The 26,214-nt window shown below is 39.9% G+C and overlaps 1 protein-coding gene across 1 annotated transcript in view; it reads right to left on the bottom strand.

Annotated features, from left to right (window-relative positions):
- Positions 1–26,214, bottom strand: part of RASA1 (RAS p21 protein activator 1) — a 118,312-nt gene that overhangs the window by 10,043 nt on the left and 82,055 nt on the right. Inside the window, exons 14-22 of the mRNA XM_073344424.1 lie at positions 22,776–22,933; positions 22,356–22,432; positions 11,845–12,017; positions 11,377–11,536; positions 11,017–11,159; positions 10,087–10,202; positions 8,703–8,789; positions 6,753–6,820; positions 3,571–3,659 (exon numbers count right to left, since the gene is read on the bottom strand). Coding sequence (XP_073200525.1) covers positions 3,571–3,659; positions 6,753–6,820; positions 8,703–8,789; positions 10,087–10,202; positions 11,017–11,159; positions 11,377–11,536; positions 11,845–12,017; positions 22,356–22,432; positions 22,776–22,933 — 1,071 coding nt within the window. The remainder of the gene's footprint in view (positions 1–3,570; positions 3,660–6,752; positions 6,821–8,702; positions 8,790–10,086; positions 10,203–11,016; positions 11,160–11,376; positions 11,537–11,844; positions 12,018–22,355; positions 22,433–22,775; positions 22,934–26,214) is intronic.

The following is a 26,214-nucleotide window of genomic DNA, read 5'->3' as shown; positions in this document are numbered from 1 at the left end:
TCAGATCATAAGGCAAATCAGTTCCTAGCTCTCTTAGTGATACAATGGAAACTTTATGGAAAGCTGAGGGTATTTAGCATCACTAGAAAAGTTGATTTACAATCCTGGCTCTTGCCAATGCTATAGAAACGAATACTGGTCGTATAACAAGTTGAAGCAGTCCTGAAGTAAAACAAGAGACAATATCACTCCACAAGTGGTAGTTAGAGTAAGTGTGCTGAGGAGAAGACAGTAGCTGCTCTCAGTTGCTAGGCCCCCAGCTGGGCTTTTAATTTGGGAGCAAAATGGCTACCTATAACTTTGGTCAAAATGAGGTCACTAGACATTGTTGAGAAGTGGGTACATTATGGAGTTCTGCAAGAATCACAAGATGATTTTTGTCCCATTTCCAATCTCAAGCAACCTGGGGAAATGCCACAACATTCCTATCCATCATCCATGTCAGATCAAAGCTAAGCAACTGGTTCCACATTCTATTCCTGGCCTGAGACAATAAGGAACAAACAGCAGGGCTCTTTCTGAAACATCTGAATAAGTTCCCACAGGAGGTTTATTGTCACTTCCCTTTTTAGTATCCCACATAAAATTCTTCCGTTTTATATAGGGATGGCAGCTTCCCCCTCCCACTCCAGAATCAGTGTCTCTTGCAGGATCATAGTTGTATTAATAGTGGCTTAAAGGAAAAAGAAAATTCACTTTCATCTCATCATGGGCATTTTTTCTGATCAGGACTATGTACAGAGAGAGCTGAAAGACACTCTGATTCAATTTCTGGAGTATTTTGAATTCATGATAAAGACAGACACATGGTGCCAGGGAAGTCAATCGCAGACCTAAGATGATGATGAATTCTAGCAGGTATAAGGATAGAAGAAGAAGAAGAAGAACTGAAACTGGCTATAAAGGAAAAGTCACAGAAACAAAAATTAAATTCTTATTGGAACCTGGTGTATGAGAAACGTATCCAGTAAGACCTGTTATCCCCTCCAAATCCTACCCGATCACATCTGCTGGCAGACAGCCAATTCCAATTATATATTCTCCACTCCCCCTCGACTGAGTGCAGAGAATCAAATTTAGTTGAACGTCAGAGAGCCACACAAAGTGATCCTCAGATGCCAACTGGAGATAATGAAGGGGGCTCATTCAAGTCTCAATTAACACCAGGGAACAGATACCAGAGAGAGTGCACAGCACCCATCAGCTGGAACACAATGATTCACTGAGGTCTTGGAGCACTGCTCCTTTCATGCATAACAGATTTGTTCTGACTGTGACAGTTAACATGTCATAAACAAACTAGGAAGAACAGGATCACAGACCTACCCCAGAAATGAAAATAAATTTATCCTCTCCTGGGCAGAAGAAAGTTGCCTATCTCTATGTGCAGTGCCCATCAAGGGGGAGATGAACCAAAGCTTACATGGCAGAAGTTGGATTGAGCAAAGTGGAACCTGTATCCAGAAGTACCCTCACTCATAAATCAATTTTGTGGGCTGGCGATTGACCTCTTTGCACCTGAAAACAGCTGTAAAGTACACTGTGCCCTCTCCACGTATCAGGATCTTGGATGCAAGATGGTGAATGACCTCTTTCGTAAAGCTGGGCAAGGTATCTGCCATACGATTTCCAACATTTTCTACTGCTCCACAGTATCATACCAAAGATAGGAAGGAGAAAACAGAAGTGATGTTATGACTTTCTGGTTGAAGAGGCTATGACCCTCAGATGCCAGAAGGTCCAGTGCTAGGTTAATCAGGTCTATCTCACAAGGGTCTGTAATTGCAAAACCAATTATCCACCCAGCTCCAGACAGATTCAGAATGGATACCTGGATGAAGCACATATCACTCACTCCCACTGACCTTAAAAAAAAAAAAAAAAAAAAATCAACAAATAGAACGTATTCTATTCTACTGGCTGATGTAAAGTCTGCAGTTTAGCTACTGTGTTAAACCAGTGAAACATGACCTTTAGTTCCTCCAGAAGGGACTTGATGTGGGTATATGAAAGTATCCAAGCAAAAAGGTCAAGTTGCTGTATTATAATGCAATTAAAGCATGCTCAAGAAAAGGAAGGGGGGTTTATTGTGTGTAACAAATCCCAAAATTAAATGCTTCCTTAAGGCAACAATCCAACAAGGTCACAGAGCATGAAACCTCATTCTCATTACAGAACTGTCCAGACTGAAACTCTGCAGGACGTATCATACTTCCTATCCATTAACATTAAACCTCCGATAGCTACTATCTCCAATCAGATGAGTTTTGAAGTCCGGAGCTTTCTTGGAGGAGATTCAGTATTGTGCTTTTAATTCAGACAAATAGTCCTCACCACTGTCATAACATTCATTTACAAAAGTAAATTCAAGAAATATTTTTCCTTCTGTCAAGCATAAAAAGCCAGTCCTTCGCAGCACTGAATCTCTGGACAGAGAAGGCATGTCTTCTGGGTTGATATCTGCTAGGTAGCTACGTGGCCATCAATACATACATTCACCCATGTTCTATTTAATGGTCAATCCAATCTTTTAGCCAATGCCATTTATTGGAATAAGTCTTCTCCGGACCTAGTGTCCAGGAGGAGATGGACAATATATAATATAACCTATTTTGGATGTCCATATTTAAAAGATGATCCCACTTCCCAACCTTGAAGCACATTACTGTGAAAATCCCATTGTAATGGATCTGTAGACTTTAGCACAATGAAGTCTAGGAAAATTTCTGTTCTCACCTGAAAAATTCCTTTCTTTGAGTAAGTAAAGTCCAAAGATCCAGTCTGCCCTGGAGATAATTTGGCATCCAGAGCAAACATAGAAATTACCATATGAAGATGTAGGTTTGTTTTCATTAGGGAAAATTTCTCACATTCTGTAGCAGAAGCTGTCGCCTTTTCCTCAAACTATAGTTTACACAATCTGTAATTTACGAAAGCAGAGCTAAATTATCCTAGCTGTGGAAATTGTCTCCAGTGAAGGGAACTTCAGCAGGCAGAGCAATCCTCTGCTGCCAGTGATTGACAAGATTGTTCCTGCCCCACAGCCAGAAGGAGGAGGAAGGACAAATGTAACAGATCTGTAGACTTTAGCACAATTAAGAAAGGAAATGCTCACAGAACAGAAACCAAAATAACCAACCAAAAGATGAATATAAGAGGCTTACATGAAACACTCCATTTACTCATGGGACTTAAGATCGGAACATATCAAGAGGGAGACTTGCAGTTTCTCCCCCTAAATTTAGTAATGATTTGTAGTGAGCACTTCTGGCATACACTATGCAAGCAAAGCTTTTTGAAAAAATCAGCACCTCCAGAAAGAGGGAAATTGATTTGCTTCTGAAATCATCTCAATGAAAGCATTTGCTTGCTTTTGGGAACAAAGATTTTGTATATCTGAAATATTTTATAACTGGGGTTAAACTTTCATACCATGTGGACCAAACTAACTTAAACATTAGAATACACCTCACTAAATGGACAATCATTGTTTTTAGAACTTGTTTGACCTATGCTATATATGGCAAAGATTTCACAGTCTTTAATTACAGTTTAACTATTCATAGTCACCTTAGCTCCAAACTCAACCAGATTTGCTAAGTTCTGCACAGACTTGGCGACCAGCGTCAGTGTTCTTGCAGCAGTGGAAGAAGGAGAATCTGAGAGAAACACATTCACAGCTGATTTCAATTGAAACTACAATTAAAATCTTGTACAGTTGGTCATGTCAAAATATTAATTTTCTATCCAATACTCAAAGAGTGATCCTGGTATTACAACCAAAATAAAGTGGCTGCAAACAGAATTGCATCGGGAGGGGGGCATTAAAGGAAATCAATGTGGCATTTTCAAACCAGACTTCCTACAGCAGTGGATAGTTTTTTCTACCTGTGGGGGGAAAATCCCACCATCCTTGGATACACTCCTCACACACTCAAATGAAAAAGTAGTGATTTCTGAAAAGGCTGCTAGAGATGGACATTTAGCCTTTCTGTGTTAAGTAAAAACCGAAAAACTTCTATAAAAATTGGAAGTTTTCTTTTCAGCAGGATAGTGCTTCATCATCAGATTAATGAATGTTTTTCAGTTCAAGAATATACCTAAAGAGAATGACGACACTGGAGCTCTTTATTTTATATCCACATGCAAGTGATCCTGCAGTGTCACATAACTCTGGCTATTAAATTATATTTTAAATTAAAAATTACTAACCATGCCCATTTTCTTTCAACGGAAAAAGGAATACAAGCTAGACATCATATACCAACTTAAGTTTTATCTGTAAATCTGTACAGTAAACACATGCACGTTAATCAAAAGGCAAGAATTCATGTGCTGAAGGTATATCTCAAGCAGCTAGGATTTCTTTGCGTCCATCCCATTGCCAGAAATGGGACACAGTGAAAATGTTAGTACGAGGAGATGGTTATTAGCAGAGAGCCAGCTCTGCTATAATTAAAGTTGAGTATCACTTTGTTTAAATGGGACTATTCTAAAGGCTATTTTACATGACAATACTTATTCAGATTGTCATGTAATCTGTAGTACATCCTGGGGGTGCTGCAAAGTGTTAGTGGTTCAAATTTGGGGTCACCTTAGCAAGGGATTCCTGATATACTGCTCCCTAAAAAAACAGTATTTTAAAATAAAATTCATGTAGCTTTCTACACACACCTGGGGCTCAAATATGGCTCTAATCATCCCACAGCTGATTTCAGCCTTTTTCTCAGTTAGTGCACAGTACTCACTGCCTCCCTTTTGAAAGGCAAAACTGAATTATTAACCTGACAGTTCGGCAGGTTAGGTTGGCATGGAAAAAATGCCAAACCAAAGAGATTGAAATGTGAATGTTCAACAAAACTAGGGTGCTATTAAAGCAAGAGAGTTTCCAGGCAGTGTGCTGTCACAGTAATGAGGTCGCTCAAGGAGATGTGCTGTAGTCTCTGAAACTGAGCTGCACCTATGCACTGAGTTAGAGCCTACATTTGGAAATTTTCAGGAAAGTGTCTTGTGCACATTACGTACTCTCTGCCTGCATTCTGTTTTTTGAAGTTTTGCCCCAAGACCAACATTTCTAGTTTTTAAATTGCTCTAAAATCCATTTGCTGAGTCTCATTTTACTTCAGAAATACTGACAAAAAATTAGCATTGGTTAAATAAGGGAAGATGAAAGACCCTTAGCATAACATAATCATGTTTCCAGAACAATGGAACTCAGTGTGATCAAAAGAGAGCAAGTCACTAGATCATTTGGTCAAGTGTTCCCCGATATTCAGTTATCCTAACATGAACTGTTCATAACATTCATTGTTTTATTGTTGTTGTAGCAGAGTGAAGGGATGAGGTGGAAGGAGAGTTTAGAGTAGTGAAGGGGAATAAGGAGTGTATGTCAGAGCAGTTCACATGGAGGTTGAAGGGAGGGATTAGGAGTGGGGAGAATACAGGAAGAGGGGTTTGGGGCTGCAGGGGAAGGGGGATTGAGATAAATAGGGAGGGTGATAGAAGAGGTGAGTAAGGAGAGGGAAGTTGGGAGGGAAGTCATGTGCTGGGAGTGGTTTAGGAGTGGAAGGCAATGAGTCCTTCTCCCTGACCTCCAAATATGAACCAGGATCAGGGGGTTCCCTGACTCACTGGCAGGAACGAACACCTCTCCCTGCACCTTCTTCCTATGGGTGAGCCAGGAATGGGGGCCCTTGCCAACTCACATGTTCTGTTCTAAAGTGTTCTGTAGCATTTGTGAGAGAGTGTAGCGTTCTAGTATGTGTATCGTTGGTCGGCTGAGGCATCACTCAAATAGGGCAGAATTAAATTGCATCCTGGGGGTGTCATGTATCCCAAACTTTGTATTTCCTTGCTTTTAGGGGTTAAGTTTAGTCACTCTCCACATTTTGGAAGGGAACGAGGTACCACTGGACAATTTTATGTTTCTGGGCATTTAATTATGAAACAAAATTAAAATACTATTTGAAGGCAAAACAAAAGTTTAAGTAATTTGTGATTGTTACTAGACCAGCGGTTCTCAAACTGTGGGTCAGGATGCCAAAGCGGGTCACGACTCCATTTTAATGGGGTCACCAGGGCTGTCTTACACTTGCTGGGGCCTGGGTCCGAGCCCCACCACCCAGGGCCCAAGCCCAAGCCCCGCTGCTTGGGGCCAAAGCCAAAGACCGAGGGCTTCAGCCCTCAGCAGCTGGGCTCAGGTTACAGGCCCCTTACCTGGTGCTGAAGCTCTTGGGCTTTGGCCTCCCCACCCAGAGCACTGGGGCTTGGGCTTTGGCCCCCCAGCCTGGAGCGGCAGAGCTCAGGCTTTGGTCCCCCTTCCTGGGGTCATGCAGTAATTTTTGCTGTCAGAAAGGAGTCGCGGTGCAATGAAGTTTTAGGACCCCTGTACTAGATCAATCATGTTCAGATTGAACAATATGTCATTAAGACAGCAGGGCATATTTTACAGGCTCTTAAAACGAGACTGTGTTTAAGACAGAAACATAGGCTTTATCTATTTCTTCTGCTGATGCCTGAGTACTAGAAATTTAACCATGAGAATGGTAACAAAAAGACCAATCAAGCCAATTAAAATATTTTTTTGGCCAAACAGTGTTCAAAGCAGCAACATGAAACATTAAAGATGTAATTCAGCAAGAATGGCCAGTAGCCTGGCCTGGAAGATATAGTGAGCATAGTGACATATTAAGGTAACTCATTTCAACTATTGTACCAATACCACGTATTCAAAGTCTGAAGTGCATAGTCACCTGAGATGATATTGAACATCCTTGGGTTCAGGATGGCAGGACAAATCAGTCGGAGAAAAACGAAGCCACTGAAAAGGGAGAAAAGTGATTTATTCAATAATTTAGTTTTTGTATTTAGCGTAAAATTGTATATTCATTTAAGGTGGTGTGGAAATAGTAATCTCTTTAAAACAGTTTAACTAGTCATCTTAGATGCTGTGAATATGTTTGTTAATTAAGAATATCTTGCTATTATCAAACCTGCTGTGAAGACTGGTCTCGCTCTTATGCCGGGCCAGATCTATATCCTTGTGCATGGGTTTCTGAGCTCCCGATGCTTGTTTTTGGGAAAGCACATGACTAAGGCAGACAGCACCTTCCAAAACACAACATGGCCTTTAGCCATGAAAGCCTGGCTTTCCCGTCCAAAGCTGAGTATTTCAGCTCAGTATTGGTCAGTTCAGCACCCAAGTAAATCAGCATTGGCACTGAGTGTTCTGGAACATTGTTATTGGTGTACCCAGTCTTTCTTGTGGCCATCACTGCTTCAACCACCAAACTTTCTTTTGGAGCATGGAAGAAACGCAGTGTTGTTACCTCTACATTGTCAGATGACTCCCTACATTAAGTTGATTCTCCCTTGTCCACTTTGCAGCCCAAGATCTTAGGTCCAAGCTCAAACAATTGAGGAAAAACAGTGTTGCTAATCAAAACCGCTAAGTTCTTAGACATTCCTCCGAAGGCATTCCTTAGTCCCTCTACTATCGGGTCCCTAGTGATGCAGCCTACCTAAATAACATTTTTTTTTTTCCAGTTTTGGTCCTAGTTTTTCAACCACTATGAATGTTTCTGCTATTATCCATACCAATTTGTTTGTCTAAATTACAAGCAAGCAACTGAGCTCCTCTGAAACATAATGAACTGGCAAATCTGACAAGAACGAGTGCTGCATTTCCTAGGACAGTTCTCTTTGCAGCAACGTGGAAAAGAAATCCTTTTCTCTGCCTTAAATCCCAGAGTTCCATAAAGAACACGGCAGTAAAAAAAGAGGTCTCAGTCAAAAGTATTAAAATGGATCTGAGAACAGAGAACAACTTCCCTTAGCTTTGAGTCAGCACTTAACCATACAAATGGTTGAGATTTTTGACCTCTGCAGACAGACTGAGATTTACATTTCTTTAGCCACCTGTCTAGCAAAGGAAGGTTTTCCCAACCTACAGAGAACTGCAAACAGCTGCTTTCATATATTTTTTAATCAGAAGAGGATCAGTAATCACTTTCTTTCTCATTCTAAACCAGAGCTTTCCCCTTAAGTTTGCCATCTTGATCAGTTACCCCAAAGGTAATAATAAAGGTGATAATATGTTAGTGGACAGGCCGAGACATTAAAACATCTGTGCAGAACTATTGCTGTGCCTGTTTTAACCCTTGGAGACAGTTTATACATCCTAATAAACAATCATTTGTCTGGCAGTTTAGAAAATGCCTTGTAAAATGTAAGCAATAACAAAACTATAATGAATCTGTGTGTTTGATTAAGAAACTCTCTTTTCTATTTTACAATCATAAGTGGACCAATCTTAAATAGACTGCACTGCATTACTACACAGCCTACCGAGAAGTAATAAGTTAATTTTCTGACATCCACAAACATTATCACAATGCAATTATATTGTTTCAAAGGCATATCAGTCTCAATGTCTCTTTTCATACCCAACTATAGGATATTTTCCTCTTTAAATATGTGAAAAGGAAAGTAACACAACAATTTGAATTTACTTGCATTTTGCTGCATTATTTGGAAGTTTTAAAATCCAATATTCAGTGTCATGCATTACAGATGCTGAAATTACTAGGCAATTCAAGCTAAACTAACTAGTGTACTAACAATGTGTATCACTTCCTCAATATAAGACCTTTTCTTTCTGAACTTTTATAACATACAAACAAATGAAATGACAAGCAGCTTACCTAACAACTCTGGTTCTCATTGTGGTATTGGTTGGCCACTTGTGTTGTACAGACTTCTGCAAACACCCATAAATGTATCTCAATGTCCTGTCAAAATAGTAGAGTTAATAGCCTTAACACATTAAGCAATTTAAAATATTTATTGCCATAAATAAATGTGCACTTACAAATACCGTAGAAAGCCTTTCACCAACATAAGGTTACATCTGTGTATATTTTGTACAGGTACTTCGTCAGTATTTGTATCACTGCTTTCAAGTAGGGCTTCATTTTGTCAAAGAACAAATGGGATTGATTAAAGACTCATGTTTTTAATTCTTATTTGTTTGTGTTTCATCCATTAAAAAAAAATTAATTATATGAAAGGTTTAATTTGGTGAATGGAACTTCCGTTTAAATTCAATGGGACATACAGATGTGCTTAAAAGTAATCACATCAAGTTGTTAGCCTTCTCCCAAGAAGAACACCTGAGAACAAAGTGGAGTCTTCCAGGCAAATTCTTCCAGTCTGTTACATACATATTGGAGAATTACAGTTCCTTGGAGGAGAGACAACACAAGATGGCAGCTGAAACTATCACTAACAAACACAAAAAATTTCAGTGGTATCTGACCATGGATAAATACAGGACCCTGCTTATGATTTATTAATTGTTAGTGATGCAATAAACTAATAAACTGATTAAAGAAGATAAAAAAGCACATAATGCTGACAACTTCAGATAAGTTGATTTACAATTAAACCATGGAGTAAGTGCAGGGTTTTAAATTTGAAGTAGAACTTGTGTTATGACTATCTCTATTCTAAATTAGTGGTGTCAAAAGGCCAAAACTATACCTCTTATTTAAACTTTCAGCACTGGTGATCAGTACAGATGTTTTCATAGTAAAAGTGTCATCTCACCACAGGCACATAGTTTTAGTGATGCCATAATGTCCCTTTTTTCAGCAGGAAGAGGTGGGGAAAAGGTTGTGTTCAATTCAGCCACTTTATAATTGGTCCCTAGTTTCTAGTCCCCCCACAACAGCCTGAGAATCCCTGCCTCCACGATGGGAACACAGAATTTTGGCATTTTTATCCCTCCTCACCCCTAACCAGTTTTTCCCTTACTAGTTATGATGGTACTCTTCCTCCAATAAGGAAGAAAGAAACTGTTTAATAGCTAATTCATGCACGAGCTAGCATACACTGTTTTGCTTTTCCCTGTCATGCAGAGGCAATTTGGTATGTGCTCAGACACAGCCTCAAAAACTGAGGAAATTAATCTTACAATAGATGAGCAGAGGGCATGCTGCTACATCAATTTTTGTAAGAAACAAAGCTAGTTACGCAAAATGAAATTTCTGATCGAATCCGAACTATTTATACAAAGCACTAACTTACGGAGGCAATATTTCTGCAGCCATGAATATTTTCTCCACTAATTCAGAAAGTATGCTCAGCAGATGAGTTAAGTTAGTGTTCACATCTTCATTTTTTTCTAACTTTGAAGGATTTAGCTACAAAAAAGAAAAATCAGCATGTTAAGTGAAGTTTCTTTTCTAAAATACCAACAGATTTAGGCACCTACAAAATTAATTAAATATTATGATTTGAGGCATGGTGGTAAAGTGTTGTGCTGCTGTACATAAGCCTCAGGGCTGTGGAGCCTCTTGGGACTTATGCTTCAATGCTGGCAGGCAAACAAAAATGTGGAGGGGCAACAGTGCGTGCACAGCACTAAGTATAAAAACATTCATTATCATCCATTTTTTTAAACTCAAAATTTATTTTAATTCATTGGGGATGGGTTCACTCATCCCTTTATACTTAAGTCACTGGGTGAAAAGAGGAAACTAGTAGGGTAGGTTTAAATACAGCAAGCAAAAAATCAGCAATTAATTCAATGAAGTTTTAAATAAAAAATTACTTCAAAAACTGACTCTAATCGCTCCTTGAATTGCCCAGAAATTCTCAAAATTAGGAGGGAGATGAGCTATCCCTCTAGAATAATCTATAATCTATTATGAAAGAACAATTGCTCCAATTTTTAAAAAAACCCTTAAAATTTACATTAAAAAGCAGAGCTGTGCACATTTCTCAAATACATTTTTAGGAAGAGTACCAAATATAGAAAGCACTTTCATGAGAAGTTCTATTTCTAATTCCTGGGATTTCTGATGGAATCAGAATTTAGTTTCAGAAAGGTTAACATTCCCTTAAAGCTAGTAATTTAGACAAAATACGGAACATCTGAACAACCACTATACAATAATTTTTTCTTCAACAAAGCCAAGTGTTTCAGAACATAATTAGATATATCCAAGTTCTCACCTCACAAGACTGCTTGCTTTCCATTATCTTTAAAATAGAGTCTTTCAGCGCATGATGAACAAAACTTGTTGCTGTAGCTTTCATATACTGTTCCATAAGGGTGCTTGCCAGCGTGGTAGCACGAAATAAGGTCGTAGCTTCATCTGAAGAAATAATATTTTACCATTATGAAATAAATATGTAACTTCACTTCATTTTAAAGGATGAATGGAGGAGGAAGAAAAAAATTGCCACATGCAAGTGTTATGCACACCTAAGAGCTGGATTTATTCACGAAGTGGGAAAAGTAGGTGATGGACTATAATTTTCTCTCCAACATTTTAGTAAATGAAATTTAGAATTAACGTATTTGTACTGTACCTTCCATGCTTATTTCCCTGTCATTTAGTGTTCGTAAGAGCAATGACTCAAGCTTTTCATGAAGAAAAATCTTCAGTAAAATGCTAGCCAATAGTGTTCGGTCCTGTCCACATACATGTGATAAGGCATAGACTACATGCAGCTCCTTCTGTAGTATAAGCTAAAAAGAAAAATTAAACCTTGTAACATTAAGAATTCTAGTATACCACAGCTTCAGACAAACCGACAAGAGGCGCCTATTCCTGCGAAGATATCACTATATATTGCTTGGTGAGTAGTGCATTAACAATTTCATAAAGGGTGTATAATTAAGATCAGCCTCGAAATACCAAACACATTAGCCTTCATACACTGTTAAACTGCCAGGCTGGACAATTACTTTAATTTAATGGGTTATATTTTAAATGTTTTAATTTTGCATGTTAAATAACTTTCAAGGAAAATTAAACTGTCAAAGTAACTTAATACCTCTTTAAACTCACTGTACTCGTCTTCTGGCATGATTTTCTCCATAGAATAGCGTGCTCGGACACGCAGAGATCCTGGTTCAATACCCTTTAATGGTATGTGGGAACTCAGCTGAAACCATTCATCTGTTGCATGTCCTTTCTGTAACCGGTTTAACTGACAACGCATGAACACTTAAAGAAAAACATTGTTCAGAGTAAGTTACTTGCAGCAAGGATGGCACTAGTATTAAATATAAAATATTAATTTACTTCAAGTGCACTTATCTCATTCACTGCAGTTTACTATTAGTTTATGAATAAAACAGAAGTTAGAATTCCATACTTCTACTCTGGTAAATTATACCTTTAATAAACCCCTGCAGATTGGAGTCTAAGTAAGAGTAATACTTAGAATGTGTTACCTGTTCAAACCACTATACAGACATTAACAAATTCATGCTCATCAACCATACAAAAGGGGGAGACAGGAAGGAGAAGTGAGTTGTTCAAGGTTACCCAGTGAATCAGTTTCAGAGGAACAGCCGTGTTAGTCTGTATTCGCAAAAAGAAAAAAGAAAAGGAGTACTTGTGACACCTTAGAGACTAACCAATTTATCTGAGCATGAGCTTTCGTGAGCTACAGCTCACTTCATCAGATGTTTACCGTGGAAACTGCAGCAGACTTTATATACTGGAAATGGCCCACCTGTTGATCACTTTAGATAAGCTATTACCAGCAGGACAGTGGGGTGGGAGGAGGTATTGTTTCATGATTTCTGTGTGTATATAAAGTCTGCTGCAGTTTCCACGGTAAACATCTGATGAAGTGAGCTGTAGCTCACGAAAGCTCATGCTCAAATAAATTGGTTAGTCTCTAAGGTGCCACAAGTACTCCTTTTCCAGTGAATCAGTGAGAGTTAGAATTAGAACTCTGGACCTCCTGATTCTCAACCCTGTGCTCATTCTTCCACATTGTTCATTCTAACATTGCCTTACTTAACTGTTAAGTAGGACAAACTTTCTCCCCCCTCTCTCTAAAACAAAATCAGCATAAAACAATGGATGTCACACATCTAATTTTTATTATTTTTAGGATTAAATTAAATATTCACTTAAAACCAGGCTGAGGTGCTAAAGTTAGAAAATTATGTTTTTTTTAATAAAAGAAATAAGACACTTCACACTGTTTCTCTTCAGGTAATCATTGTGGCCCCCAGTTTCTATGATTTCACCCAGATTAGTTATATTTGTATCATAGTAATATCTGGTAACGCTAATCAAGAATCAGAGTCCCACCATGCTAAGTACTATAAACAGTGAAGACAAAGGGGTCCCTTCCCACATGTATCTGACAGCCTAGGTGAATGTCAAAAGTCAGTCCAAGAATGGTAAATTCATTAAAAGGTGAAAGAATGAGTCTTTGTACAGTGCTTAGCACAATAGGGGCTTTTAGGCACTATCTTAATATGAATAATAAATTATACCATCACCTAAGAAGTCATGCAAGGAACATAGCTAATCAACAGAACTAAAACAGAGCAATGACCTTTACCAGTCCATCCACTGCCAGTCACACCCCACAGCAACTAACTCTTTGACCTGGCAGCTTGGTAGGAAGATGCAGCACCTTTCCTACTGGCTGATTACTTCAAGAATGAGTGCTGGCTATTCTGAAAAGGCACTTCCTCACTGACAGGCCTCAAGAGACACTAGGTGAAGGTAACATCCTACATAAATACTCCTGTGAAGTTTTAAGAGGCATAGCCCAAGTTTCAAGTCATTTTGTTTGTCAGACTGCCTGGACCTGCCAGGCAGTGTCTGTTTCTTTTTCTCTCTCATTATGAGATGTCTATTTTTCAACTGTAAGACCTCGGGAAACAAACTTGTTGTCTTACTTCTCTGCCAAACATAATGCATACAGATGGTGCTATGTAACGTAAGTTATTAATAATAATCATGTGCCATCAATTTGCCTCATTTTTGCAGCACTATGTCTTTTGACATATCAAGGTAACAGGACAGAATACTATCACCTCCACTGTGCATCCTTTGGGACCTTCCAGTGGCAATTCTAGTACTCATTGGCCTTGATATGGGCTGATATGGGATAATCCATTTATCCAACTCAGGCAGGTAATGGGTGAGATGCTTCATCTTCTAGTTGACTAGTTGCCTACTGCACGTGTGAATGGGTTATCTCTTTGGGCTAGCTAAGCACAATCCTCTACTTACATGAATCTTGGGGGAAAATATTCTTGAAAATCCAAGTGCAGAGTCTAAATTTTAATGCCTTCACACGTCATTTGGTTCAATATTCATTTTTTTGTTTTGCTGATGCTCAAATGTTATTATTGTCAGGTGAAGTGTACAGGTACATTACCTTACTTGATAGGAACAGTGGGTAATAAAGCTTTACTCTGAAGTTTCTCATTTTTCTTTTGATTGTGGTAGCATTTCCAAGCTAGAACATCTCCCCAGCTCAAACTTTAAATACTACAGCCCTGATGCTTAGACTTAAAATCCAAGTGAACGATATGACCAGAGGGACTGCAGAGCAGTTGCTGACTATCACAGCAACAATTTTCTAAAGGAAAATAAATGTATCCTACCTAGCAACAATTGCTGAGAATGGTGTGATTTGTAGAGACCATACTGGATCACTGTACTGGACAACAGGCTACTGTTAGTCAAAAGGAAATGTATTCCTTTCCAATCTATCCTTTTATGATGAAACACTAACAGTTGATTTTTCTACACATAAAAATAGTGTATGCCATCTTCATCCAAGTGAAAACACAAGATGACAGTTATTTTAAATGATTTGTGTATCTAGCTCTCTAAATAGTTCATCTCCTACTGAGCTTATTCCTGACCTGATGGTTTTATCTTTCGATGATAATCCTTACCAAAAGCAATTATGACATTGTAGCTTTCAGTGGGGAACAAGCAGAAGATGAAGTTTAGCAACACATTTTATTTGTTTAGATTTTTCAAGCATCAGTACGGAACTCTTTACTTTTTTTTTAAGCCAGCCATATTATGTTTACACACATACATACAGATTTTAAACACAAATTGGTGTCAGAAAAATACAGAAAATCTGTATTGACTAAACAGAATGGTTTCCCAATCAAATGTTTTGCAAAATTATTTATGAATACACTATAGGCTCTTTAATAGAGAACATAACTATGAAATTGTGTGTAATGAATGTTCATAATGTGCAAACTCCAAAAACAAATACTAAAACAAATATTAAAACACTATTCTGAAACAACACTTGTGTTTACACTCACCTTTTGACACACACTGTCGTGCCCTATGGCAGGAGAATTAAAACCCTGAAAAAACTGTATCCGTTTCTTAGCCTTGTAACTTCCAACAGCTCAAGATAAGGGGCCAGATCTTGGCCCCTCAGTCTGATTTTCACTGCTGGAAAAAGTCTTAACTAGCTGACTAGGGATTTTTCTAGTATAAGGAAAAACACAAATGGAATAGAACCAGAATTACATAACTCACACTCTAGCATGGGGAGCATTTTAGTGGAATGACTGGGGAAAAGTGAGATGATAAGAGCACCGCTGCCCTCCGGTGATGCCTAGACTCCAAAATGGCTGCCTGGCAGCTTGGCACAAAGTGTGTGAGAGAGACTGAAAGCTTCTTTGGGAAAATACATTTATACTGCACATAGTAAGTGCTTAATAAGGGGAAATTACTTAGTGGTAACGTGAGGTAAGACAGTCTCTTATTCCCCATCTTAAATAAAAGCACTAGTATGCTATAAGAGTCCATCTACCAGGAAGCAAGAAAGACGGTCAATCATCCTGTCCTACATCAGGAGAGGTTCTACTCACCTCTCTGAGGTTAGATACTTCCTCCTTGCCCTAAAAAGAGGGAAGAGAAGACTACAGAAAACCAAATTACCTTTAAATAAGTTTCACATGTTGAAAGTCATACCTTCAACAGCTCGCTTAGCAGTCAGGGATATGGTCTGGGTAAAGAATACCCTGTCAGTTACTGATAAGACTATCATCCTTGTCTGTGAGAGGAGATATACACAGGGAAAAGGGCAATATAGAAAATTATCTCTACCAGGGGAGAGAAAGAGGAAGGTGGCTTACAGGTGATTTGAGTTATGGGACAGAATTCACTGGAATTAGAATTTTTTTTGTCTCAAAAAAAATTTTTTTTTTTTGCTTTTATTTCTCACAAATAGCTGCTCCTTATTATGGGGGACAGGAGCCTGTTACTTTTCTCACTGTTCCAACACCATATCCATGCTCTAAAAGCCAGCATGGAAATGCCACCTTACCTGTTGGGTGGGCCTCAAAGGAGACATCCAAAGATTCCTCCAGAAGGTGAATCATAGCATTTGCAACTCAGGTAATCTATTATTGCTCAGGTCCAAATAAGAACCTTGGACATCAACTCAAAGTGGGTACCTGTGATTTCCTGAGACTCTCAGAGAAGCATTCACCTAGTTGTCACAGAAATCAGGAGCAAAGCCACAGACTCAGTAGGAAGTGAAGACTTTTAATTAAGGGTACCACCTAAAGGATAATAGGGTGATATTTAATATCCATCATGGATTTGACGAGAACAAATCATGCCAAACCAACCTAATTTCCGTCTTTGACGGAGTTACTGGCCTAGTGGATGGGGGAAGCAGAGATTATATATCTTGAATTTAATAAGGTTTTTGACACAGTCCCACATGATACTCTCAAAAGCAAATTAGGGAAATGTGGTTTAGATGAAATTAGTATAAGGTGAGTGCACAACTGGTTGAAAGACCATATTCAAAAAGTAGCTATTGTGACAGGGTCAGACCAGCTGGCTAAGGAAGAGTGATAGAAGGGAGATATATTAGCCCCAGGTTAAGTACGTCCCTTTTCCCTGGGTAAGGTGACAGGGAAGGTTCCAGAATAATCAGGAACTTTCTGGAAACAATTAAGGCAGACAGGCTGATTAGAACACCTGCAGCCAATCAAGAAGCTGCTAGAATCAATTGAGGCAGGCTAATCAGGGCACCTGGGTTTAAAAAGGAGCTCACTTCAGTTTGTGTTGTGCGTGCGAGGAGCTGGGAGCAAGAGGTGCAAGAAGCTGAGAGTGAGAAGGCGTACTATTGGAAGACTGAGAAGTACAAGCATTATCAGGCATCAGGAGGAAGGTTCTGTGGTGAGAATAAAGAAGGTGTTGGGAGAAGGCCATGGGGAAGTAGCCCAGGGAGTTGTAGCTGTCGCACAGCTATTACAGGAGCCACTGTAGACAGCTGCAATCCACAGGGCCCTGGGCTGGAACCCAGAGTAGAGTGCGGACCCAGGTTCTCCCTATCTCCCACAACTCCCTACTTGATACTGGAGGAGTTGACCTGGACTGTGGGTTCACAAAAATGGCCAAACTGAGGACTGCCATGAATCTCCGAGGTGAGCAAATCCGCCAATAAGCGCAAAACCCACCAAGGTAGAGGAGGAACTTTGTCATACTATCAATAGTTCACCGTCAAACTTGGAGGACATAATTAGTGGAGTCTAACAGGAATTTGTCCTAGGTCCAATACTAAACAATATTTTCATTAATTACTTGGATAATAGAGTGGAGAATACACTTATAAAATTTGCGGATAACACCTAGGTAGGAAGGGTTGCAAGCACTCTAGAAGACAGGATTAGAATTCAAAATGACCTTCATAAATGGGACAATTGGTCTGAAAACAATAAGATTCAATAGAAGAAATGCAATAAAGGCAAGTGCAAAACACTACACTTCGGAAGAAAAAGTTAAATGCACAAATGCAAAATGGGAATATATGGCGAGGCAGTAGTAACTGCTGAAAAGGGCCTGGAGGTTACAGTGGGTCACAAACTTCTAACAATATGATATAGTTGCAAAAAAAGCTATTACTCTGGGATATATTAACAGGTGTGTCGTGAGAGACAGGAAATAACTGTTCCATTCTACTCAGCACTGGGTAGGCCTCAGCTGGTGTACTATGTCCAGTTTGGAGCCCACACACTTTAAGATAAGGACAAACTGAAAAGAGTCCAGAGGAGAACAACAAAAATGATAAAAGGGTTAGAAAACCTAACCTATTAGGAAAGGTTAATACAACTGGGCGAGTTTAGTCTTGAGAAAAGAAGATGAAGGTGGACCTGATAAAAGCCTTCAAATACATTAAGGGCTGGTATAAAGAGGATGGAGATCTTTTGTCCTCCATGCCCTCTGAAGGTAGGACAAAAAGTAACGGGCTTAATCTGTAGCAAGGGAGATTTACGTAAGATATTAGGAAAAACATTCTAACTATAGGGCAATTTAGCACTGGAATACCAAAGGAGGTTGTGAAACCCCCTCTATTGAAGGTTTTTAAGAATGGATTAGACAAACATCTATCCGGGATGGTCTACGTTTACTTGGTCCTGTCTCAGCACAGTGGGATGGACTAGATGACCTCTCAAGGTCCCTTCCAGACCTACATTTCTATAAGCCTATTTATCTTAACTTCTAACTACCTTGTCAGACTCCTCTCCTGGTTCACTACCTCCCAAACAGTTTCATTTAAGAGAACAGCCTTCCAGAAGAGTCTTTTTTAAGCTGATGGAAAAGGGAGATAGTAAGCTTCCAGACCCAAGAAGCTAAAAGTTCTATAGATCAGTGGGTCAGCCTGATCTATAGAAATGGGTCAGCCTATAGCCTCAGTGGGTCAGGTAACTTAGAAGAATTCTCCCACTGATGGTGGCTCATCTGATGACTCATACAAATCCACAGTTTCATTCTAAGAGGGACAGCTATCCATCTGTTAGGCCTTTGAGCCAAGTCATGCATCTTAAATCAATGTGTATTTAAAGAAGGAGTAGCGGATAGGGAATAGAGATGGAGTGGAAATAGGTGATTGTGGGATCATCTCTTATATTCATCTAAAGTGTCCAAATGGCAACAATATAATTTTCTATAGCAGTTTCCAAATGGGATACATCTTGGGGGAGCTCAAAGGTGGGTTAAAGAACCTGTAAAGGTATTCAAAGGGGGAGGGACCAGGACTGAAGGAGATACTAGTGTTTGCTGCACAAAAGAAAACTTGTGCTGCAGAAAGCAAACCTGCTCCGAGAGCTAAGTGTACAGGCTGTGGGGAGGGTAAGTCTGAACATGCTGGAACAAGAATGTACTCAGTGCAGTTCTTGGGAGGAGTCTAAGCTAACCCCAAAAGGAATATGTCAGGCAGTAAAGGCAACATGAACAGCACAGATAGACAGCAAGTGAGGAAAGCAGACACAGAACAAATAGCAGGGAGGTGGGAGCAAGGGGGATGAGCTATGTTATAGACAGGCACAAACTGTGCCTGCAAAGTGGCAGACTGAACAGCAGGAACCACACTGAAGGCTGAGAAGTAACACTGAGCCTGGAGAACTGGAAACCTGAAAAGCATTTTATTCGCCTGAAACAAAACAGGAACTTACCTGTTTTGTTACAGTTGTTCTTTGAGATTTGTTGCACTTGTCCATTCTACTTCAGTGCGTGCACATCAAGTCCACCACAGCCAAAGTGGCTGCTGGGGCGGGCACATACACCCTCCGTGTTCTCTTGCTGCTAGCAAAAGGTACAAAAGGATGGAGCTGCCTCAACCCCTTCTTGCTGGAATCCAGTGAAGAAAGGAAGGAGGGTGGGTCATGGAATGGACATGTGTAACACCAGGTAAGTATCCATTTTTTCTCTTCAAATGATTGCAAATGTCCATTCTACTTCAGGTGACTTGCAAGCAGTTCAAGATGAAGGAAGATTTCAGAATCTAACTGAACAAGGATTGCAATGCAACTCTCCCAAATCTAGCATTATCTCTTGAAGCTTGAGAGAGAGCATAATAAGCCGTGATAGTATGAACAGATGACCAAATTGCAGCCCTGCAAATGTCACTGATGAGTACCTGACCCAAGAAAGCAGCTGTCACAGCTTGTGCTCTTGTAGAATGTACTAAAACACTCTCTGGTGTAGAAGCCGGAGCCATTTCATAACAGCAGAATATAGGGAGAAATGCAGGAGAAGAGACAGGTTGCTCCTTCATTCTATCAGAAAAGGAGATGAATAATTGAGAGGATACACAAAGCTGTTTAGTCATGTCCAGGTAAAAAGCTAATGCCCAGCAGATGTCTAAAGTATGAAGTCTCTTTAGGAGAGTGAGGCTTTGGAAAAAAAAGTTGGAAGTATGCAGTCTGATTTAGGTGAAAATCAGTCACCTCCTTAGCGAGAAATGTAAGCTCTGGATGTAAACAGACTACCTTTATAGAATATGGGGAGTCAGTCTGCAGCTCTGTCACTCTCCTGGTGGTGGTAATAGTCGCCAGAAACTCTATATCGAGAGATGAGAAAGCAAACAAGTAGCCAGAGGTTCAAAAGGCGGGGTGTCTGTTAGAGCTGACAAAACCAAATTTAGATCCCTAAAAGTTGTGGGGTCTGTTAAATGTGGGATAAGTCTGTCTAACCCCTTCAAAAATCAAAAAGATTTTGGGGTTGGGGGAAAAAAAGCTCTTCCTCCCCACCAGAGGATGGAATGCAGAAATGGCTGCCAAGGGAACTTTCAGAGATCTTTCACTTTTAGATGGATCATCCAGAATATATATATTGTTTGGAAGTCTGCAAAGGAGGAGTATCTTTCTGCTGGGACCATACAGAGAATCTTCTCCACTTCATCAAGTAAGTATAGCTGATGGATGGCTTTCTGCTATTTAAAGAAATGTTTTGAACCTCCAGGGAATACTCTGTTTCCTGAGGAGTTAACCATTAGGCATCCAAGCTGTGACATGGAGGCTAAGAGGACTGGGATGCATCATCTTGCTGTAGTTCTGTGATATTATGTCCAGGACATAAGGCAGGCTCAGTTGGATCAATAGGGTACTGAGGCTTTGTTAGAAACCAAAGAATTTTCACTTTTCCTGTTCCCTTTTCCTTCATCCCCTCCTATTCCCTCATAATCCAACTAGAAACAGCAAAGAACTGGAGAGACCTAAGCAAACTCCATACTGCCAGTCTTGGAGAGATCCGAAAGATCAAGGAAGTTACCTTAGGTGGAGTCTTGCCTTTTATAGAACAGGATAAGATTCACAGCCTATTTCCTCCTGCTTGATGAGAGGTAGTATCATAATATAGTGTAATAGCTAGTCTAGGATATATCTAGTGAGATACATTGGACAAAAGATAATTTTTAACTAAGTTATTGACCATTTTATTGCAGTTATGAGAACATATACTATTTCTAAAGTTTTAATACGTCAGTAAGGTACTTCTAAGGAATGAATACACTAACAACATAGAGTAATTGCAAAAATGCAATGCAGAAATCTATCTTCTGTTGTGCGACTATTGTTTTGGTGTGGATAAAATCAATTTAAAAACTAAAAAATTGATTTTAATTGGATTTATGTACATTAAATGCGAGGGTATCTTTTAAAATAAACCTGTTTAAAATTATAGTTGAAATTCACAATGTGTGTGTTAAGGCCTAAAATAATTATAATCTATTAAAATCATTTAAATTAAACATTAATAATAATAATACTAAGCAGCATATATTTGTTGCCAGGTTTTAAAGAAAGTCAAACCACTGAACTAAACTCACTGGCTAAGCTCCTGGAACCAGAGTATGTTGAAGGGCTAATTAACTTTTGACAACAGTGGCCTCTTCTGCAGGCGCAGAGAGAATTTTTTTTTCCCATTTCATATTCAGTTTATTCAGCTAAATGTCTAGTTAAAGCAAAGTTAAGAAACCAATTTGGAGTTGAAAAAAGCAAGAAAGCTTATTTTCCTCTCCCAACATACGAATAGGTGTGAGAGGATGAGATCTATTAGCTCTAAAATCTTGACAAACATGGTGACCACACAATCAATTCAAGTCACTTACTACAGATATTTCCTTTGCTTAATAAATCATTTTTAAATGCAAAATGTTACGATAAATTTTATGATAAACATTTTTTTCTTCTGTATCCAGCACTTTTAAGGTAGTTTTAATTTTTTAAAATTAAATTGCTTTTGAGCATTTTTAATCAAATCTGAATTTCCATCCCACTCGAGCTTGACCCAAATTACAAATAAAAAAATCTAGCAAATAAGAAATGCACTTTTTCACCATTTTCTATCATCACTAAAAATGTAAAAAACAACTTATTTATTCAGATTCTTAAAACTGCTTAAATAAGAGTGTATCCATATGGCATATTCACCAAGTTGGCAAAAAAAAAGCATCAAACTTAGTGTATTATATTTAGTTGCAATTCAACATATTTTAATAGCTAACAACCAATGAGAATCAATCTTTCTTCAGGAAAATATAAAGTACCAATGCAAAACATGATTAAAATCAATGATTTACATTGAGGTTTCCTGCTTGCTGATTTAAATCATTATTAAAATGAATGATTTAAATCAAAATATAAATCAAACCACCCTACACAAGAGTGATAAAAGTGTTGCAAAGGGAAAACAGCTTTGTTCTCTGTTCATGTAATATATCTCTCTCTCTTTTACAGAAATAAGACTTACATATATCTGGATCTTTACTTTTCTTTGTTTTGTTACTAAGAGTTATCTCAAATCTGTTGATATCAGGTGAAAGATCACTAGAGAAAAAATTAGAAAATCTTGATTAATACTGTACTCCTTTGGCGTTTTAATTAAACTAAAAAGTTCAATTACACATTATTTTCTATTGTTTAGTTCCACCATCCAGAGAAAACTTTATTAGTCATACACTTGCTGTTATATTACATTAAACAAAAATATCTAGGATGCAACAGGAAAAACGTGTGGCTGAATGAAGGTTATGTATATATAACCATCTAGTCAATTTTTAATAAGATAGAAATAAAAATTCAATTAATCATCATCAACACACTACCTATAAAGTATTAAGAAATATCAAGTTTTTAAATGTTATTATAATTCAAAAAGAGCAAGACTTACTCAAAGACAAATTCCTCTGACCATACAGGGTTCTGCCCTTCCCTGACATGCGTTTTTGCTACCTGGACACTGTTCAGGTAGATGTTACAATACGGATTAGTAAAGTGTTTTACTGGGAGAGTATGAGCTTCTTCAACATGTAAAATAAGGCTGCTGACCTGAAGAAAATATACAAGATTTAATCTTAACATAGAAGAGGGTGAATTTTTTCAGCTCTAAAAGCTTTCGTTTTAACATACAAGTGCCAGACACACACTAAAATTTGCTGATCAAACCTAGATAATTACTTAAATAAAGGAAAAACAAAGAATAGGAAATAGTCAAGGAATAATAGCAAACCATTGTCAAAAAGCAGTAACACAATAGCTTATTAGAGGGGTAGGTGGCGATAAATTTTAAAAAGAATCATTCTCAACCATTCAGATCACTTTGATTTTTTTTTCTTTTTCTCCCAATACATCATCTATTTTTTGTCCTTTATGGCCATAATATTTATTAGGCATTAGACTTACTTGTGCTGAGTGCTACACCTGCATAGAGTCCTACTGAAGTAAACAGGATTCCAGATAAGCACTGGATTTTGCGCTAGCAGATCCAAATGTAAAATCCAGATCTTAGATTATAAATCCCTTGGAGCAGGGGCCATGGACAGCACCCAATGCTACTGGGGTTTAAGACCTGGTTGCCATCAGAATACAAACAATAACTCATAATTTCTTTCTTGAAACAAGTTTTATTTAAATACAAACTTTCTCCATTTTCCAAAGGGAGCAGTTCTATCTGCACTACAGATGCTCAAATTATAGCACCTTTTGATGGTCATACTATCTTTAAATTGTGCTCTCAGGGGACATTAGAAAATTTACTAAAATATCTGAAGTTTGAAGTCCTCTCAGAGAACTTAGTTTGCATTCAGAATTATTTACAGTACTAATAAGCACCCTTTGCTTTAACCTTCATACTCGGAATCTATGGCCCAATCCAACTCCCATTGGTATCAGTGGGAATCCGATCAGATATTTATAGAGTATACATAGCCAACACCATAGTAGACCAGGACTGTGATCCATCTAAGTGCAGTATACCATCTGTAACAATAGCAGCTTCAGAAGGAGGTACAATAAACCTGGAAAAAAACAGTTACTCACCCTTTTTGTAACTGTTGTTCTTAGAGATGTGTTGCTCATATCTATTCCAGTTAGGTGTGCGCGTGTGCCGGATGCACGGCTGATGGAAACTTTTCCTTAGCAGCTACCTGTTGGGCCGGCTGTGGAGCCCCCTGGCGTGGCGCTCTATATACGATCCTGCCAGCCCAACCCCACCTTCAATTCCTTCTTGCCAGCAACTCCTTCAGAGGGGAAGGGGGGGTGGGGTGGGGAATGGAATAGATGTGAGCAACACATCTCGAAGAACAATAGTTACAAAAAGGGTGAGTAACTGTTTTTTCTTCAAGCGCTTGCTCATATCAATTCCAGTTAGGTGACTTCCAAGCCTTACCTCGGAGGTGGGGTTGGAGTCAAGGTATAGCCGACCGAAGTACCACTCTGCCAAAGGCCGCATCGTCCCGAGATTCATGGACAATGGCGTAGTGCAACGTGAAGGTGTGCACTGAAGACCACTTGGCACCCTGCAGATTTCCTGGAGAGGTACATGGGCCAGGAAGGCTGTCGACAAGGCCTGCACCCTCATGGCGTGAGCTGTGATGGCAGGCGGCGGAACCTTCACCAAGTCATAACAAGCGCAGATACACGCCGTGATCTGGGAGGAGGTCTGCTGGGAAGAGACTGGCAAATCTTTCATCTGCTCTGCTAAGGCAACGAACAACTGGGTTGTTTTGCGGAACAGCTTTGTGCGGTCAATATAGAAAGCGAGCGCCCTCCTGACATCCCGTGAACGCAGTTGCTGTTCGTGGGGACTGTAGTGTGGTTTTGGGTAGAAAATTGGCAGGAAGATGTCCTGGCTAACATGGAAGTGGGACACCACTTTGGGAAGGAAGGCTGGATGAAGCTGAAGTTGCACTTTGTCCTTATGGAAGATAGTGTATGGAGGCTCAGACATGAGGGCCTGCAGTTCAGACATGCATCATTCCGAGGTGATAGCCACCAGAAAAGCGACCTTCCAAGAGAGGCAAAGAAGCGAACAACAAGCTAGCGGCTCAAAGGAAGGGCCCATGAGGTGGGAGAGGACTAGGTTGAGGTCCCAGGCCGGAATAGGGGGCTTCATCAGGGATGTATCTTTTCCAGACCTTGCAGGAAATGACGCACGATGGGGTGCATGAACACCGAGCGCCCGGAAACGCCTGGGTGAAACGCTGAGATGGCTGTGAGGTGGACCTTGATGGAACCGAATGCCAGATGCTGGTCCTTCAGGCACAGAAGATAATCTAGGATACAAGGGATGGGAGCCTGGAGTGGAAGTACCTGCCTTTGGGCACACCAGCTAGAGAACTTCTTCCATTTCGCCCTGTATGTGGCTCTAGCAGATGGCTTGCAGCTCTCCAGAAGCACCTGTCTCACCAGGTCCGAGCAGGCAAGCGCTGCCTGGTTCAGTCACGGATCCTCCAGGCCATGAGATGGAGCGACTGAAGGTCTGGGTGAAGGAGGCGACTATAATTTTGTGAAATGAGGTCAGGTAGCCGTACCAGTGACCGAACCGAAAAGTCCACAGGGGTGGGGTACCAGCACTGGCGAGGCCAAGCTGGGGCCACCAGTATGACTTCTGCTTTGTCCCTGCGGACCTTGAGAAGCACCTTATGGATAAGCGGGAATGACGGGAAGGCGTACAGCAGATGACCGGACCATGGAATCATGAACGCATCTGCGATCGAGCCTGGGCTGTGGCCCCTGAAGGAGCAGAAGGTTGGACACTTCCTGTTGACCCAAGTGACGAACAGATCAATTCGGGGAAACCCGGGACTGGATGACGTCCGGATGAATTGACCACTCGTGCGTGAGGAAACGTCTGCTCAAGCTGTCCGCCAGCACGTTCTGAACTCCTGGCAGGTACAAAGCCTGAAGAAGGATGGAGTGGGATAGACAAAATTTCCACAGCAGGAGGGCTTCCTGACAGAGAGGAGACAATCAGGCTCCACTTGTCCGTTTATATAAAACATGGCTGTGGTATTGTTCATCAGTACTGCAACACAGTGGCCCTGCAAGGCAGAGAGAAACGCTTGGCAGGCGAGGCGGATTGCCCTGAGTTCTTTGATGTTGATATGCAGAGCCGGTTCCTCTACCTGCCACAAGCCCTGAGTTGTCAGGCTCCTGAGATGCACTCTTCAGCCCAACACGTCTGCATCCATTACCAGAGTTAAAGTGGATTGGGGAGGGTGAAAAGGAACCCCAGCGTCTACCATGTGGGGATCTAGTCACCAATGTAGGAAATCGAGGGTGTGCCTCGGGACGGTCAGCACCATGTCCAGACTGTCGCGGCTTGGGCA

Source organism: Lepidochelys kempii, chromosome 5 (assembly GCF_965140265.1).
Source record: "Lepidochelys kempii isolate rLepKem1 chromosome 5, rLepKem1.hap2, whole genome shotgun sequence".
NCBI lineage: Eukaryota > Metazoa > Chordata > Testudines > Cheloniidae > Lepidochelys > Lepidochelys kempii.
The sequence above is the reverse complement of the archived record's forward strand: the minus strand, read 5'-3'. Positions and strand labels throughout refer to the sequence as shown.